At 37.1% G+C, this 19,202-nt stretch overlaps 1 protein-coding gene across 1 annotated transcript; it reads right to left on the reverse strand.

Moving 5' to 3' along the window:
* Positions 1-8,630: 8,630 nt before the first annotated feature.
* LOC139722570 (ras suppressor protein 1-like) lies at positions 8,631-18,172 on the reverse strand. Its single transcript, XM_071633861.1, has 8 exons — positions 18,004-18,172; positions 16,679-16,729; positions 14,466-14,586; positions 13,716-13,834; positions 13,094-13,176; positions 12,203-12,317; positions 9,689-9,821; positions 8,631-9,077 (listed from the first exon to the last, which is right to left on the reverse strand). Exons 1-8 carry the CDS (start codon positions 18,104-18,106, stop codon positions 8,978-8,980), a joined length of 825 nt encoding a protein of 274 aa, XP_071489962.1. The 5' UTR covers positions 18,107-18,172; the 3' UTR covers positions 8,631-8,977.
* Positions 18,173-19,202: the final 1,030 nt, after the last annotated feature.

The following is a 19,202-nucleotide window of genomic DNA, read 5'->3' on the forward strand; positions in this document are numbered from 1 at the left end:
CTTTTTGACACACTGAGTGAGTGGAACAAAAATATTTGGAGAGATTTCCAGAGTTTGATTGTTGTTGGAGTGTTGTTTTCTGAATTCATAATAAGCCTGTGATATATAGTTTCTGCCACCTCATAGTGTTGTATATAGTACTTTTAAGCATTGTACTGTGACGTCAGGCAATTGGATAGTACACACAATGTAAGATGTTGTTGTTGCTGTTGATGTTGATGATAATCGATGTTGATTGGCACTTTCATTTTGTTTTTAGTCTTGCTCCAGACAACATTGTTATGTGCTGCTATAGCCAGAAAGGATGATGTTTTCAGCAATTATCAAAGGGCAATGCACATTTTACAGACAGTAAATGTATACTGTAAACAGTTGATTTGGACAGCTGGTGTCAAAGACTACACATTATGGCTAAAAGTTTTGCCAACCGGAGTAATATTGATGTGAATATTGACTTGAAAATACCTTCGACTTGGGCGATTATTTGACTTATGCCAGGTTGACTTCAGCTAGGTTGTAATTGTCATGTTGTGTATTGTCTGATGATGATGAAGTTCTATATAAACTGGGTATAGGAATTTGCATGAAGAATCACGCCAAATGCATAAATTTCCATCAATTTATTATTAAATACTTATGCCTTATGCTTGCTGTATGTTATAAAAAATGTGATTTTGAACACTACTTATATCCCCTTTCTAGGTATTCTTGGCTTTGTGGGTGCAGTGACATGGGGCGCAATCGCTTACAAGAAACGTGGCAACATGTCCACCTCCATTTACCTGATGCGGCTTCGTGTCATGGCCCAGACGTGTGTCGTTGGAGCAATGGCCGTCGGAGCAGGTGCGACACTGTTGAAGAGTTATTACAAAAGGCCGTAACTTGGCTGTCGCTTTAAGAATAACAGGAGACCAAGGTCCGGGTTGATGGGTACATTTGCCCCAAACTGTGGACGAGACGTGTTTTGTGGACCAGCGTGCCACTGAAACTGAAATCCAAAGATGAAAAGGAGATGAAAAATGGATTTACCCTGGTAGCATCCATGTATCTCCTCAACAAATTCAACGTCAAGAATAAGGAATTATTGACTTGTCAGATGCTTTACTTTACTGCGCTTTTTCCCCAGAAGCTCTTGATATCTCACAAAGTTTACCGCTAGAGAAAAAAAGGACTGATTGACAAATGTTGCATGCAGCCTGTTTGTTGTTGAACTGTCATATGTTTGTGTTTTTTTTAATTTCTGCATGAAGAAGAATCTATGATTAGAAAGAGGACCAAGAATCATGTGTGTCAGGGGTCTTGTAACTGGATGGTACTGACATTGAATAGCATTTACTAACATGTCATATCAAGTCAGATGGAAAGTGTAGGCTGGCTTTACAACTCTTATCTTTTCTGCATAGTGAGATACTTTTCATGTGTGGATTATTTGTATGAATGACATCATTAAGGCCTGACGTTTGTTGACTCTCAATAAATACGTTGACCGCAAGGTGATTGTCAAAAGCCGTAATTGCAGATGTATTTGTAGATCTCAACAAATCGTTTGTCCAAAACTCAAGTGAGCTTTTGCATTGCAGTTACAAACATTTAATTGGCAATAATTTATACATACTGTTTTAAAGGTAGAACATTTTCTCGTGTTAATTATTCAAGCTTTGCCGGATAAGATGAACAACATATGGTTTTCATTCTGCAGACGATTTAGGAAATTTAACAAGTACTTTCTGTTACTTATTGCTGAAGGGTGTTCCACTGTAACTCGAGAATTTGTGACCATCCGAAATCTGCAAGTTTTTGAAGGCAGAGAGGAACAAATGCAGACATTGTCAACAAAACTTGCTGAAAACTTACTGAACACATACAAGGTCTGCAAGCCATGTAGTGCAGGCAGGAAACAAAAAACATGTGGAAACATTTCAATGTCTAAAAAAAAAATAATGTCAGATTAAAGAAATCATTATTCTTTTTTAAATCTTTAAAGACTTACATATTTTTCCCCCAAACCCTGTTTTCATCCTTGTAATCACTTGAGATTTTCTTTATTTTTATGTGGTACAATTTATGGAATAATAGCTAACAAAACTGATTGTACAAACAGCCTACTGCTGTTATAACGAGGTTCTCGGGACCAACAGTTTTTGTTCATTCTGTTGAAATTTCTTTACAATGGAACAAATAAAGTGTATAGATCATAATTTGGGGAAATTAATTTTTACTTTGTTGTAATGGAAATTTTCTAAAAACTGTTTGTTACAATGGGAGTACATTATATACAATTGTATTAGTTGCAAGTGATTGGCTGTCTGTAGCACATTAGATGGTGCAGTTATTGCGAGGAGTTTTACTGTTGGAATTGATAGTGTGTTGAGATGTGTCCCCTTAGCTCCTTCATTAGTCTTATTATCTATGATCAGATGATCTTATCAACATACAGTACATGTTGCTGTTACAAGAGATATTTTATCATCGATATTAGTTTTTATGCAAGTCTGCAATGTTGAAGTGCCATTGTGGTTGTGGGTCTGTTTTCCCTGTCTGCGTGTCTTGCCCAAAATCTGCACTGGTGATGCATGCAGCTCGCCTGACATGAAGCTCTTTTTTATGTCTGCATGATGCTATGTAGGACTGTCCATCAATTTACAGTACAATGTCTTGGTAGACGTGTAATATACACTGTACATGGCAATGTGACAAGGAGAATTACTCTGCCATACCTTGGCTTAGGATCTCTGTGATTGTTACAGCAGTGTAGATGTCACATTGTAGTTAATTTGTAGGTTATTTGCATTATGCTGTCCAAACACTTGCAAACAGAGATTGGACAATTTATCTCAAGCCTTGAAATCAATCTCAAATGCATTTAATGTTTAATAAGACAAGTATGTAATGTACTAGTCGTTTTTTGAGTCTTCGTATTTTTTCCCCCCCAGCACAAAGTTTTATATACATGGTTAAACATGCAGCTTGTGATTTATTAAAAGTAAACAGTGTCAGTATCATTTTATGAATAATTTGCAGGGGCAGATCCAGGAATTCCGTAAAAGGGGGGGGGGGGGGGGTGTAAAGCAGTTTGTATTTCTGGTACCACGTCCAGGTGACAAGCAAAAAAAAAAAAAAAGAGGCCTTAAGAGGCATTTTCTTGTACCACTTCCAGGGTTAATCTGCTGCCCCCCCCCCCCCCCCCCCCCCAAAAAAAAGGGGCTTAAGCGCAAAACAAAATTAACCCGGTGCACCCCCTCCTGGATCCGCCGCTGATTTGATGGCTGTTGTCCTATGAAATAGCAAGTCCCAGTGGCAATATTGCAAAGAGCTCGACACATTAGATATATGCACTAGAAATTACCTTGTGCCATGCAGGAAACATGTGACATGCACCACCCTGTGATGATTTTGTTAGGATTGTAGGGCTTGAAAAGTTTGTCATAGGATTTTAAGTGCCAAAGCCAACTGTAATTTTTAAGAATACATGTTCGCCATATGACGAGAAAAGGTCTGCGTTGTATTGATACTGAAGTTTATGGGAGATACCTGTGCCCTGTTACTCGTAGGAAAGGAGGCATGTTCAAGAATCAAGACTCTTCCGGCTGAGCATTTGAACATTACATACAGCTGCCTGTACACACATACAAAGATGGTACCTAGCAGATGTGCTTGTAGAACTGGATATCAAAGAGTCTGGTTTGAATGCTGCAGTGGCATTAATGGCATTTGACTTAGAAAATTCTGGTAGGTGGTGGTGTAGTATGCGAGAATTAAAATAATTATTGAAAGATTTTACTGCTTTGTATGTACAAGATACTTGTATGAATCTCGAAGAGCTCTATCTATGTGTACAGGCTTTTATTAAAAGCTATGAAGAACCAAAGAGTGTTGTCTGTGTGTGTATATATGAATGTGTTAAATGATCAGTGTCTGGCTGTGGACTTATTCTTTGGACTACTTGTACTTTGACAGTCTGCTCATATCGACATGTACTGTAAATGTCAATATCTCTCGTGAGTAATTTTTCGTGCTGAGCAGCTCAAAAACAATTTTGCAGGTTCTTGACTTAGCACTGTGCAAGTGCTTACTTGTACACGTGTATGTTTCCATCCAGTTTTACCGGTAATACAGAAAAGACAGAATTTGATTTGACATTTCCTTGCATGAAAATTAATTGATGTGATGCCCAATCCACTAAGATGCAAGGCTTGCACATACTGTAAAACATGATATATTCGCGGCATGAATTTTTCGCGAATTGGAGCCAACGGCCTTTTTTGCGGCATGACATTGTCGCGAATTGCCACTGGCATTCTATGCATATAGTGTAGACAAGAACTTTCGCTTGCATTTTAATTTCGCGAATCTTGGCGCTCGCGAAATTCGCGAAATTAAAATGCACGCGAAAATTCCTCGTTTTACAGTAAACTACTGCATATGCACATTCGCTCAAGTAAATACTATTAATAGTTGTACCGAAGAGATACATCGTACAGTTCACTCCCGTTATAACAAACACAGTTATAACGAAATTCCAGTCACAACGAAGTAAAAATTCAGGCCGCAACATAATCCGCTCTATGTATTTTTGTTGTTTATTTGTTCGGTCTATAACGAAATTTTCATACAACGAAAGAAAACTGCCAGTACCGAGGACTTCATTATAACGGGAGTCCACTGTACTCGGCGAGCATAGTACCTCCTGTGTAGCACAAACCGCATACACACACACACACACACACACACACACTTGTACCAGGGAGACACCACTGACGAAGCACATCATTGAACCCTTTCAAACTGTGCAGAGAAAATCATGAAGATATTTTTGTAGGATATAGAATTTGTGCTAGCCAAAAGTAGGGCAAAATACACGAAAATTAAATGTATAGCGAATATTGTGTTTACAGTAATTGAAGATGAAACATTAAAAATCTTTCAAATGTGCAATCATACGATTTTCAATACTCTGCAAGTTTCATTTCCATTCTTGAAAGATGATCTTGGTGGGGATGAAGTGCTGTAAAAGTGGAAATTTATGCACATATCTTGCAACCAGAAACTAGTGCAAAAATATTGAATCACACAAATATTTTTTTTTTCTTTTATCTGTAACATCTTGACAGCTGAGCAAGAAAAATTACTTGGTGGGGGGGGGGGGGATGCAAAAATGTTCACTTTTACAGTACACTAAGATAAATGACTAAGCACTACAAGCATAATTTCTGCAAAATGAAAGAAAAATCTATAAAGTTTATTGCCGTACCAAAAAAAAACATGATGTGCTACACTTATGAGATTTGACATAAAAACATTTTGCTTTACTGTCATCAACTGTGACATTCGGGACTGTAAGGCATTTTACCTGTAAACAGCTATTAGGTCATTAATACAAAGTCTCCATAAGGTTGATGCATTATTTTGCATTTGTTTCACATTAAAACTAATTGATGTGTGTACATATCGTTTTGAAAGAGGAATTCAATTTGATAAAACTTCTGAATTTCCTTCAAATCATCCCTAAAAAGGCATTTTAACCATTACTATCATGCTAGTAAAATGTCGGATCACACCAACTCTTTATCAGGAATGAGACGATGCAACAAAATTTCTTTGTAATTCCTTCTAAAATCCTTTCAAATTGTATATCATTAGCTTGAACAAAACACTCGCATCGCATCCTAACACACATACGACATGATGGACCTATTACAGGATGCCATACATGCTGAGCATAAAATCTGCCTGAATATGAAGACCCTCAAATAACCTGGTACTCTGAAGCTCCTTTCACATTCATACAAATGAAGAGCACACGAGAAGGATTAGTCTCAGCTTTAAAAAAGCAGAAATGTTGTGATTGATGCATTTTGAGCTGAGATTTGATATGCTGAAGCTGCAGATAAAATTGGGACACCTTGAGATCATGTTTGGATGACAATGGTAGGGTTTGCAAACAAAAATGCCAAATGCTACTGGAAAATAATTTTTTGTTAAATATTCTTGGTTATGAAATTTCGATAAGAAGGTGTTAAATTTTTTTTTTTCTAGCTCTTATTTATTTTTCAGAAATTCACATTTCCCTTAGAGATCCTAACCATAGCTGGCAGATGAGGGATGATAACTTTAGAGAAGCAGTAAATTCGAACTTAAAGAACACTAATTTTACACAATTGTTCTGAATCAGAGCTGCAACAGCTATACTATATTGTACATGGGTTAAATTGTCATAATAGCACCATTAAATATAACCACAATCAAGTTAGTGACTCAATCTACTGACCCCAACTCTCTTACAGCATAGAACATGTATTTCATTTCCATCTTTCTGAAATGGAGTCCGTCATGAATACTGAACCAAACATTAAAGATGTAATCATCATTCATCCATTCAAGGATTTTCAGGATTGTCAATCAGATCAGGGAGGTGAGACTCCCCTCCCTAATCAGACCTTGTTATGCACTTGAGTGGTTTTTATTGTAGCAATACACACATGAATGCTTGCACATTGATTTCACAGTCCCCTAAACCTGAATTCTAATGGTTCATTTGTTCCAAAGCTGATAGTGAATCTCAAGATTTACAACAAATTGTTTTCACATTCATCTCTTCATTCTGCATAGATTTTTTGTTTAAGATCTACAAAGACTAATTGGACACATGCATTTGAATAGAAAAAAGAGAGTACATTATATCACTAAAAATAATTTATGTCACGCACTCACATATAGTACACTTTCAAAACTATTCAAGAATATTTACATAGATCAAATATTGAAAATTATAAATTGGGAATATGGTCAGTGTCCACAGCTACAACAGTAATATTAGAGTAAGGGCAAATTTGATAGTAGTCAGTATTATCTTCAAGATGTCTATTACAAACTATTTTGTGTGGCTTTCTAAGCACAAGTCACATACTCTTACCCTTTGCATACGTTACAATACTGGGCAGGAAAGTATTAAAGGGATGATATAGTATTGGTTGAGGTGAGGATTCAGCCTTTAACTTTTTGCAAGATACTTAGAAACCACTTTATAAAATGTGAAAGCATACAATTTTAGAATTCAAATTTCATTGATGAAAAATTGTTTTTTTAAATGACCAGCTGTAAATGACTGAGATATCCAAAAACAAAGCAAAACAAAGCAACCCTAATAAAAGTTGGGTCACACCTTTTATTAGGATTGCTTTGTTTAAGATATCTCAATTATTTCAAAACCAATTCTTGTCAAGCGAACTTTGAATTCCTCTTAGAATTATATGCACTTTCATATTTCATAAAAGGTTTCTCATTATCTCAAAAAATTATCAAAAAATTTTGGAAACCTGTAGTCCCATCCCAACCGAAACTATACTATCTCTTTAAATGTCTCTATAAAACATCTGTGTAAGAATATGACTAAAAAATGGTTTTCCATTGTCTATATTTTCATTGTGTTTTGGACATCTTTTGCATATTCTAAATACCCAGGTCATACAAACATTTGTGATATAGTTTTGTGATACGGTATTGTACTAGAAGACCCCATGCTCTGTAACTTATTGACAATATCTGCATAAACGAAACCATGGCTGAGAATCACAGGAACTCTACATGTATGTTTCATGTATTATTTCAAATTTGCTCTCTCTTTCTGAGTTATGGTAAATACAATTATGACTAAAATATTTGCCATGCATGTATGAGATCAGAGTTGTACAATAAAGAAACAGCATAATACATCATTATCTCTTACAAATGCTAAATAGCATATAAATAGAAAAAACAAGACCCCTTTGGCGATAACTGGCAAAGGCCACTGAGACATAATTAGCTAGTAATTCTATTACTACTGCATGCATGATTAACAAACATGATGATATGAAAACTATTTAAAAAAAAAGGTTTTTCAATATAGCTTTATATCATATTTCTCAATATTGCATTATTCAATAATTTTCTTTTGAAATATTTTTATAAAGACATGCTAAATCAAATGAAATAATTCAATTCTATACTTATCAGGTGGAACCAAAAAAATATATGGTCACAGTATGTGAAGTATTATGTGACTGCATTTTACTTTTTCAAGGTATCAAAGATTTCTACAGAAAAAAAAAAAATGGTCAACAAATAGTAAATAATCACATACATTGCTGCAAAGAAGAGAAAGAATTTGAATTCTGATTTTTAAAAGACTTTTCACAAAGATGGAGTAGAAATTGATGTTGCCTAAATTTTACACGTGAATAGAAAGCATGGGTTTGAACATTGCATGTGACAGACTTTATACTCACATGCTGCCAATCGATAAAGACACTGGGGTCACAGAAATAGCACAGCTGGCATCACTCTTCATGTACCTTTAAGTAATGAATTTTTCTCTCTTTCCAGTGATGAACCTATGTGTCAATATTTGCTGAAGAACAATAAAGCTGTTCTCGGAACACTTTGGTTGTAAAGCTTACCACTCCTATCCTGGCTTTGACACCACAGAATTTTTGCTGGATTAGATATCTTTGCCAAACACCGCATGGTGACTGAGCAAAGTCTGTTTGGATGCCTCATGAACAAAACCCCTTTTCAAATTTCTCATCAATGTCGATTCAAAAGCTGTGGTTAAGGTTTACAAGGCAGCTATCTCTGGGGACAATCGTACAATGACACTCTCATCAAGTCAACCTGGAAACCTTGACGTAGCTAACTGGCAAGATGTGACTTCCTTGAGAACATGGTTCCAGGTCTTGGAGTCGTGGTAACACATCATCAAAGACCAATACACAAATGAGGTGATCCTCCTCGCAAACTATCATTTAACTTTGAAGAGGCAAACGACAATGATCACTGGACCATGACTGGACTCTACAGTAGCAGGTGAGATGTGAAAGAGAGGAGAGAAGACATGTCTGCATCCCTTCTCTCTCTCCCTTCTTGCAATCTCTTTCTGTCTCTTCTCTAGGGAGGTCGGGTAGGAAGTTGAAAGGGGAGGAGGAAAGCTCCACCTTTTTTACTTCTTGCCCCAAACCTCCCGCCTGCTGATCTTCTTGGCCTTGGCATTGGTCTTGGGCGGGGGAGCAGCACCGGCCTGGACATGTCTGCCATACAGACTGGGATGGAGAAAGAGAGAGGAAGAAATCAATACTCACTTTGAGATGAAAGGGTGGAAGATTAAGATGGCATCAGAACTATAAGACCCATACATCACAACCCAATTATTTGTGTACTCTTAATTAAATCTGGATGGACACTTCTGATTGTTAGGTTGTATATATGAGATGTGCAAAAATAATGGTACAGAAATCCCCTGCATAGCTGGAATTGCAAATTCATAATATCAAGGAAACTACTTTATAGTATAGACCTAGAACACACATTTAACTTCTTTAGTCCTATTTGGATTATGTTTATGTACACTGACAATGCCATTTTTAAGATAGTGGTCCTTGACTCGATTAAATTACTGGACAAGCATGTACTGTCTACTGTTACAGCATTGCTACGAACACACTTTCACTTTTTACTTCAAAAGTTTAATAAAGATATCCTGTTGATAAAAACACTACAAGCCATGCAAGTCTGAAATGCCAATATTTAGTTTTTGGTACTTCTGACAACTGCATTTGAAAATATTCCACAAACTTTCTTGATTTTTGTTTAATCTAGATAGCTTATGATCATGTTTGCACACAGGTTTCATGCCATAGGTATAGATACTCACTATTTGTATGTTTCTGATCTGATGTAGTCAAAGACATGTGACACACCCACTTGGAACTGGTCAGCGATTGGTGGGACCCAGGGGTTATTTTCAGCCTTCATAGTATTCCTACCAGTGTACAAGTCCAATTTACCTGTATAGAGAAGAATTAAGCCCTTATGAATTATAACACAAAGTGTGAATGCACCCTACTCATTTCTTGTGTTCATCATTCATTTTAGGCTATGCATATAAGATGGTACTTCAAATATCTAAATTTTTAAAATTTCAATTTATTGTTTCTCATATTTCTCAAAATAGGAAAAATATTCAAAACTAGAGAGGGGCCGTCAAAGGCGGCAGACCCACGCCTAAGTACAAAGTCGGGGTAAACATAATGTGCATTCGGTCATTTACCAGAATTCGGCCACTTAATTGCCAGTGTGCTTTATCACCAGCCAGTGAGTTCTACCAAAGATCGTACACTGAAGTGTACGATCTTTGGTTCTACAGTCACATCACACGCAAATCACATCATTACACATACGGTATTAACACTCATTCACGTACAGGAAAGTCTCTAAGTCTCCTCCAAAAATCCATCGAAAATCCCAAATTCCACCGTCAAAAGTGCAGAATCGGAACTTTTCCAAGCGCGCGCGAATTAAGTCCAGTTTTAAGAGTATTGTCTACGCGACGGGTCGCGGAAAAAGCGCTAAAAATCGAGAAATACGCCGTTTTCTTGCGGGATATTTTGATTATAGCAAGCCGAGAGTGTGATGATATCAAAGGTCGTATGAGTGTACGATCTTTGATGGTATCCACAAAAGCAAAAAAGAAAAACAAAATTTACGTACCCACTAGGCAATTACCCCTATGATTAGTGTCTACGGGAATTATTCAATGCAAGGGTTGAATGCAAATGTCTACTGCACCAGTATTCGGCCACCAACGAGCGCCGCAACGTCCCCGGTGCAATTTTGCACCAACAGTGTAGAGCGCGATGCATTTTCAGCGGCCTTGAACACGCATTGACATTGAGCACGCATATCGTGCAGTGTGACTGCGACCGAGCAAAATGCTCCTCCAACGAAAAAAACAATCAATGTTAATTTGAAAAATCATCAAATATCAAAGGTCGTATGAGTGTACGATCTTTGATGGTATCCACAAAAGCAAAAAAGAAAAACAAAATTTACGTACCCCCTAGGCAATTACCCCTATGATTAGTGTCTACGGGAATTATTCAATGCAAGGGTTGAATGCAAATGTCTACTGCACCAGTATTCGGCCACCAACGAGCGCCGCAACGTCCCCGGTGCAATTTTGCACCAACAGTGTAGAGCGCGATACATTTTCAGCGGCCTTGCACACGCATTGACATTGAGCACGCATATCGTGCAGTGTGACTGCGACCGAGCAAAATGCTCCTCCAACGAAAAAAACAATCAATGTTAATTTGACAAATCATCAAAATACGGGCCAGTTTGTGATGACGGAGAACGAACTTTCATAAATCTAGAAGGACATAGTCCCTAAAATAGGCCTAAACGTAAATTTCGGAATTCTTACGAACATTTGAGCAGCGAAGTCGGATCGTTGGGGAGTTTATGTGTTCGTATGGTAGCGGAAAATCGCAAAGTGAGAAACGGGAAATTTTCGGAATGGTCACTATACCATGGGGTCAAAACTTCAAGGTCACACAGAATTTGCAAGGGTCAACCGATTATCACCAAAATCTAATCGATTCTTTCCTGTCATTATCCAAACATTCCCTGAACATTTCGTGCAAATCCGTTTACCCGTTCTCTTGTTATCTTGTACACAAACAAACAAACAAACAAACAAACAAACAAACATACAAACAAACAAACAAACAAACAAAAAAACAAACAAACAAACAAACAAACAAACAAACAAACATACGGAACCCTTTACATAACCCCCTGCCGATTTTCATCGGCGTGGGTAACAATGTAATTTTGACATGTTAACATTAACATATAATTTGACAAAGAAGTACAGAACTATAATCATACAAGCGTCTTGTATGTCAGTGTCATGTGGTGGCAAAGAAAGCAAATGCAAGAAAAACTTGATGGAACCTACATGAAAGGAAATTTGTAAAAAGATAATCTACCACAGTTTGCTATGTAATAATGCAGCCTTGCCAATTCCAAGTATCAGTACGACTTACATCAGCTCTTTTCATCTGTACTGATAGCTCTTTCTTGGTGTACATGTCGTAACAGGCCTGTTAAATTCATCCATTCTAACTCCTTACCCACTGGAGACATTGTTCTTTGGTCATGAAACTCAATTTGTACAGACCAGAGGCCACGTAAACTTGAAACCAGTAATAAACAGGTTAATGCAGCCAAAGCATTGTACACAATAGAGTGATCTCAACATCAAGAGGAATCTACTATTATTTTACCACTGTTGAGGGTACATATCTTTGCAATTATAAATCAATTTGGCTCATTACACACTGAACCAATGTGATTTGTGTCCAGTTTGGAAATCTAGATTTACCTAGTTCTGGAGGCAGGACAGTGATTCTGTTTCCTTGGATGTGGAACTCTCTCAGCTTGGAGAGCTGACCAATGGACTTGGGCAGAGCAATGAGGTCATTGTCCCTAACGGCCAGCTGTGTGATGTCCAGAGTGTGTGAGAGATTAGAATCAAGTTAGTAACATCCTTCAGGAGGTATGCCAACATGTCTTTTTATATCACTAATGCATGTATCAAGCATTAAAGACATTTTCTTCTTTCACAATGAGAGCATAATATGTGAAAGTTTACTGAGGAAGACTGTCTCCTAGCCCAAAACAACTTTGACTGGAGAAGAAACTGCCAGATTATAGAAAAACAAAAACAAAAACAAAAACAAACACCATTTTGAAAGTCTTGCAAAGGAGGACATTGCTGCATATATCTATATACCAGGTGGCTCAAAAGAGCCCTTTCATAAAGATCATGAGAGCCTTTATGCAAGAGCCTTTGCATAAAGGCTCTCATACAAATGTATGAATGCAGCAGACAACACCAGAAGATTTTCAGGGAAAGCATTCCAATTTGATATTACCCATTTCACATCTGATGTCCAACTGTACTTTTAAGTTTCTCATCATTTTGTAAAACCAAGACATGACCCTATCAAAATGAAATCCTCCAATCATATGGAAGCAATTCTAGTATGAAAACATTAAGTGTCACACTGATCTTTGAGATATTACATAAGTATGAAATAATGGCTTGTCTACTTCACTACACCTAATAGGAAGTAAACTTATCAGGTGACATCAGCTTATGCTTCGGTAAAGCTGAAAGTGTGTATTCCAGTGATTAATTCAGGCACAGCTATTGACAAGGATCGGACGTGTAGTAAGGGTCTTACATAAATCTGAATCTGACACAACATACCACTTCCAGCTTGCTGAGCTGTCCAATTTCTTCAGGGAGGACCTCAAAATCATTGTCACTCAGGTACAGAGCTCGAAGCGTATCTGCACACAGAAACATCAGAATACAATCTCCCAGAATAATATGAAAAGAGCATATCATAGTCAATGGTTATTGGGGCTTATTTCTGTTCATTTGTGTCATTGTTTGCCTAAGAATTACGGAAAAGACGCCAACATCAGTGTATCTAAATATCTGCTGAATTGGACTTGTAAGGTAACTTCAATAAAATATTCATAAACATATTATTCATATGCATATTTTTTATGCCACTCACAGCTAGGAAGAGGAAAGTTGTCTACATGTCCTATCTAGAATGTTGATAACAAGATATCTAAGTAAGACTTGATGAACAGGTTGGTCAATTTTTTATTTTTTTATTGACTAATACTGTCTTTATAAACAGAAACAATGAAATTCTTTCATCATAAAGGGTCTATGGTCTCATAACTCTGTCACTGAAGTGATTCTCGGAACTTCTCTTTTTACTGCTTACCTGCCATGTTTAAAAAAAAAAAAAAAGGTTTGGAGAGTAAACTGAAATCAAACTTGGGTTTCCACTCGAGATATTCAAAGAACCCACCGAGCAAGAAGAAGTTTCCAGGCAGGCTGTTTTCATTCAGGTTGTTGTAGGTGAGATCCAGGATCTCCAGCTTGGGGAAGGAGCCAAACCCTCGCGGCAAACTGTACAACCGGTTCATACTGAGATCAAGAAAACAACAGAGTAGGCTCTGCATTAACTATCAAAAGTATCCTTCATTCATTTTGTACAAGAAATATTGGGATACGTCAAAAGGACAACTTTGTAAGGGTTGTTCCTTTTTCACTACATACAGCCTCTAAATCTCAATAAACCACTGTCAATGTGGGTATTATGCTTTTTGATGTACATTAAAATATGGGATAGCTAATACTGGATTTCATTCTCATATTTGATGAATAAGTCAATACTACAATGCATTAGATGAAAACCTACAGTGTACATCCAATGAATATTTATGAGAAATGCTGTGCAATTTCTTTTTTTTTTTTGTCTGTACAAGAGCAACCTCCTTGCCCCTTTTACAGATCTATTTATGGAATAGTCAAATGTCACTGGGTAAGTCAAAAAAAAATGAACAAATTAAATCAATTACACGACATAACTATACTTAAGACAAATATAACTAAAAGATACTTCAAAAGATCATTGTTTACTTTCCTATGTAAATTGTATACTCCTTCCCAAAAAAAGAAAAAAAAAAGAAAAAGAGGAGAATCAGGAAAAAAAAAATATATTGAACTCAGCAATGGGCATGGTTATTTCAAAGTTCCTAGGTATGGGACTACTTACCCTATGTTGAGGATCTTGAGGTTCTGCATGGAGCTGATGTTGGTTGGAAGCTCCTCGATGTGGTTGTTGAAGAGATTTAACGACTCCAGATTTGTCAGCTCCACTAGGTGAGGTGGGACGGCTGCAGGGCAAAGGCAGACATTGGATGTGGAAACTTAAAGGCAAGAATCCTACATGGATACTTAGTACACACGGTCTACGTATTATATACCAACTCAGTTTGTGCTTCTTAAAGGGATAGTACAGTACTGGTGGAGATGAAAATTGTGCATTAACTTTTTTGCGAGATACCAAGAAAACACTTATGAAATAATACAGAGCATACCATTTTAAGAGGAATTCAAAGTTTATTTGATAAAAATCGGGTTTGGAATAGCTGAAACATCCAAAAACAAAGCAAAACAAAAAAAACGATCGTAATACAGTGTGGGTCCCACACTTATTTAGGATCGCTCTGTTTTGGATATCTCGGCCATTTCAAAACCAATTTTCATCAAATAAACATTGAATCCATTTTGGAATTACATGCTCTTTCATATTTCATAAGAGGTTTCTCACTATCTCACCAAAAAATGATAAAAACCTGAAGTTAAGGCTCAACCAAAACTATACAATTCCTTTAACCTAAGTTAACATTGTTCTAATACCTACAGCACATCTACTTTGGCATTTCAAAATAAAACAAGTCATTATCACTGACATTATTTAACAGGAACCCTTAAATATCCTCTAATAACTACCTAATCTTGAATGCTAATATTTTGCTGTGTAGCAAGCATTAGCAAAGTAAATTGTGACGTGAGTGTTTTGATAGTATCAGTAATTGATAGTACAAAAGTAGATTGCTACCTGGTAATTGAATACCTCGGGTAGTTTCATCACTGATCTGCAGCTGCTACAACTTTCGTTATAAAAGTAAACCACAGCCCCATGTTTAACTACTACCTCAATGCCTTGAAGAATGCTACGAGGATGAATTGGACTTTAATAATAAAAGCATTATTTTGAAAGCACATCTCTCTGAAAGAAATATCATAGCACAGATGTGACACATTTTGCTGGCTGAATGATTGAAAAGGACATACATAACCTGTCATAGATTAAGAAGCTTCAAAGCTATGTATTACATAATAGTATGTATACTGGGTTGTGCAGTTCAACATTTTGTTTGTGAATTGAACTATTTCTCAACAAAAATAATACAATTGGTAATATTTCATGTCACTAGCCAAAAAGGTACTTCACTATTTTCTTATACAAATTGTGTCTCATGACATATTGTATGATTCATTTGACAAAATGTTAGGCTTGCAATATTTTGAGGGTGATTGCATGATACTATTTCATTTACCAAAGAGTTATCACCAGTGTTTTCCTATGAAAAATACTTTTCTTTTTCCATAACTGTGAGTGTAAGTTAAAAAGCCTACAAACCTATACTTTTGTGTGTAATTCAAAAGTACAAATCATTAGGACCTACATTAGAATAGGGTGTGGTTCATCTGACATTGTTCTTGTTGATTACCAGTGCATCTTTGGCTACTGTATGCATAAGGCTACTGTGGCTCCATGTGCAGTACTCATAAAGTAGCACGGTATCATAGTATTTCAGTTTCCTGTTCAGACACATTACACTTCTTGCTTCCTGTTTTTTGCAGTGTACCAAGATCACTTCCACCTTATAGACAAGCAGCAAAAGATATCCTCATTACATTTAGCAGGTGAATATTCTCAAACACAACACTACATGGGGAAACAGCTGCACGTAAAATCACTTTTCTCAGTCAAACTGTCATTCCCAGGTTCTGAAACCCCATAAACTTAGTAACCGCTCATGAAAAATACCTACACAGCTGAAGTATGATATTATCAACTGAGAACCAGAAGGGCATTATTGCAAGGGGGGGGGGGGGGGGGGGGGGGGGTATTGAGTTATTGGTATCACATTGTAGAGCTCAATCTCATTGACATTATAATGTCAATTTTACATTATTTTCATTTTCAGTAAAATGTTCACAATCAAAACCACAAGGATGCTAATTTACCTGATATTTGGAACAAATACTGTACATCTCTCAACATTTGATTTTGATAAAATTGTCATTTAATGATCAACTAATTGTTTCACTTTAATTCATGCTCAAATCTTAGAACCCAATAACGCCCTTCTGATTCTCAGCTGGCAGTATGTTGATAGGTTTCACCGTACTTACCATCAATCTTATTATGACTCAGTGTCAGCCGTACCAAGTTATTGAGAGAAACTGAGGAGTAAGAAAACAGGAGGCAGACAAGAGTTTTGAAACATATGGCAAGCAAAAATATTTGCGTGCTTTTATTTTCTCGCTAGCGTCTGGTTGAGCGAAATGCATGAAAATGTCCACACCTTGAAAATTTCCACATTTACAGTATTAACGTTAGAGTCATCAGACTCGGTCACAAAAAGTCTATAAATATATAACAACTTATTCTTTCTACATAGAACTCTAGCTAGGGGTATACTTGGGTGACCCGCACCTCGTCATAGTTAATGTTTGCCCATAATTGAATCACATTTCGCCACTGAAATTCTTTGAAATCCAACTCACATACAGGAAAAATGCTGAAAATTCCAATGGAATCACAAGTTCACTGATCGATACTGAAAATTTGCAGCTATCGTCGTCAAAGGTGAACGATGCGAAAAAGTTGCGCGCTAAGGAAGGGGCCCGCAACTCGTCACCCGCTCTCCCATAGACTTAGCACGTAAAAGACGTGTGCGGTGACCGTGATGTTCCCATAGACATACACGTAAAAGATGCGTGCGGGTGACATATAACACGTATTCCTATAGCCCTATTAAAATTTCAGATTTTCGCGAAAAACTGTTCGGTTTTCACCACAATTTGCTTGGTTGTGGTAGTCCTGCCAAGTTTCAAGCGTACAGAACACAGTCCCGGGCATACTTTTTTGTTCAGTGCGCTCAAAACGATTTTAAGCGGGGTGACGGTATTCGGGCCCCTGACGAGGTGCGGGCACCTGGCTATACAATTCACCTTTGCTCTACAATTCACCTTTGCTCTGCAACACAATCAAATAGGAATAGATGTCTACTTTCATTTATGTGACGACTTTCAACACTGGCAGCCTTATTTTACTTTACTGTACCGGGCGGAAGGGGTAGGGTCATTTCACATTTGTAAATCAAATCTGCCAAGTCTGAAACTAAAAAAGGGTCCGAATCTGAATTTACTGCACTGTGCCTGTGGTCTGTGTGCTCAACTGACTGTCCACTTCCACTTGCACAGCATGCAGTCAGAAAGCAGAAAACAATTTTCCCGTTTAAAACTATTACTGCACAAATCTTAACAGCACTAGCAGTTTATAGGGGGCCTTTCCAGCTTCATAAAAAGAAAGAAAAAAAGAAAAGATACAGACACCTTTCAAAGCAAAGTCGATCAAAAGGCAGACAGTGGATAGATACCAAACCTATTTCCACAACACAAATATGCACACATGGGAATTTGCAAAACGACAATTCATCTGCCAGATTACTTACATAGCCCAGGAATGTCATGGAGCTTGGATATGCTCTTGTCCGACAGGTCAAGATCCTTATTTCCCTTGGAGTCTTCGATCTGTTTTTTGACAGATTTAGACATTTTGAATTAATTAGTACTGTTCGTAATGAAATTAACAGAGTTTCCTAGAAGAGTTCACACCGATTGTCTGTCAGAAAAAGATTGACCGGAAGTGCCTGACGCTTGGAGCTTGGTTTGTCGACGTATAACGTAATAAACATTTTCAGAATTAGTCTCATTTTCAAGACTAATTTCCCCCACAATTCCCAAATTTCAACATTTTGAGATTATTGTGAATAGCTAATTATAGCTATTCACAATAATCTCAAAATATAGAAATTAAAAGTCATTTTACAGAAGTTGTATAGACTAATCATCTAAACAATTCTGACACCTCCATTAGATTTGGTACACTTTTTTGGATTGACAAATTTCCAAAATTATTCCACAAAAACTGTGCACCATATCATTTAATATCAGTTCTGACAAAGCTCCACAATGATCGACACATTAAAAAAGTGTGATTCAGATTGTTTAATTTCAATTTTTGGCGTCTTTGAATGTTTCTACAGATAAATTGCGCTATATAAATGCTGTTTCATCATCATCATCATCATCATCATCATCTATTTATTCTGCAAAATGCAAAAGTTCCTTCATGAGGAGACCTCCCTCCTCTCCCCTCCTCTCCTCCCCCACGGCTTGGTCGTTAATTCGCTGGGATCGCACGTATTAATCCTCCACTTTGCCCCCCCCCCCCCCCCATCCTGTAAAAGGATTGATCACGATGCCCCTGGGAAGAGGATCCGACTCTTTCACCTTACCCCATTCATCAAGGTGGAGGATTATGGGGATCATGTACATCCGGGATGTAAGGTAAGTATATTAAGTACCTAATATAACCATGATGGACCTGCAACGAACACAAATGGGGCAACTCTTCCTCGTGGTTAGACGTGAATGATAAATGGACACAGCATGAATAGCTGTGATTTTCCCATCACTTATCACACATTAATTTTTTTATGTATCTATTCCATCTCAGATACAATACACACAAATAATTTAATAATAACTTATAACAACTATTTTGTTTTCGAATTAGCGAACCTTCGGTATAACGCCACCTTCGGATAACGAACCCTTTTTCATTTTCGTATATTAACGAACCTCTATG

This window comes from Diadema antillarum, unplaced genomic scaffold (assembly GCF_040938485.1).
Source record: "Diadema antillarum isolate AM-2024a unplaced genomic scaffold, OU_Dant_1.0 scf00000167, whole genome shotgun sequence".
NCBI lineage: Eukaryota > Metazoa > Echinodermata > Echinoidea > Diadematoida > Diadematidae > Diadema > Diadema antillarum.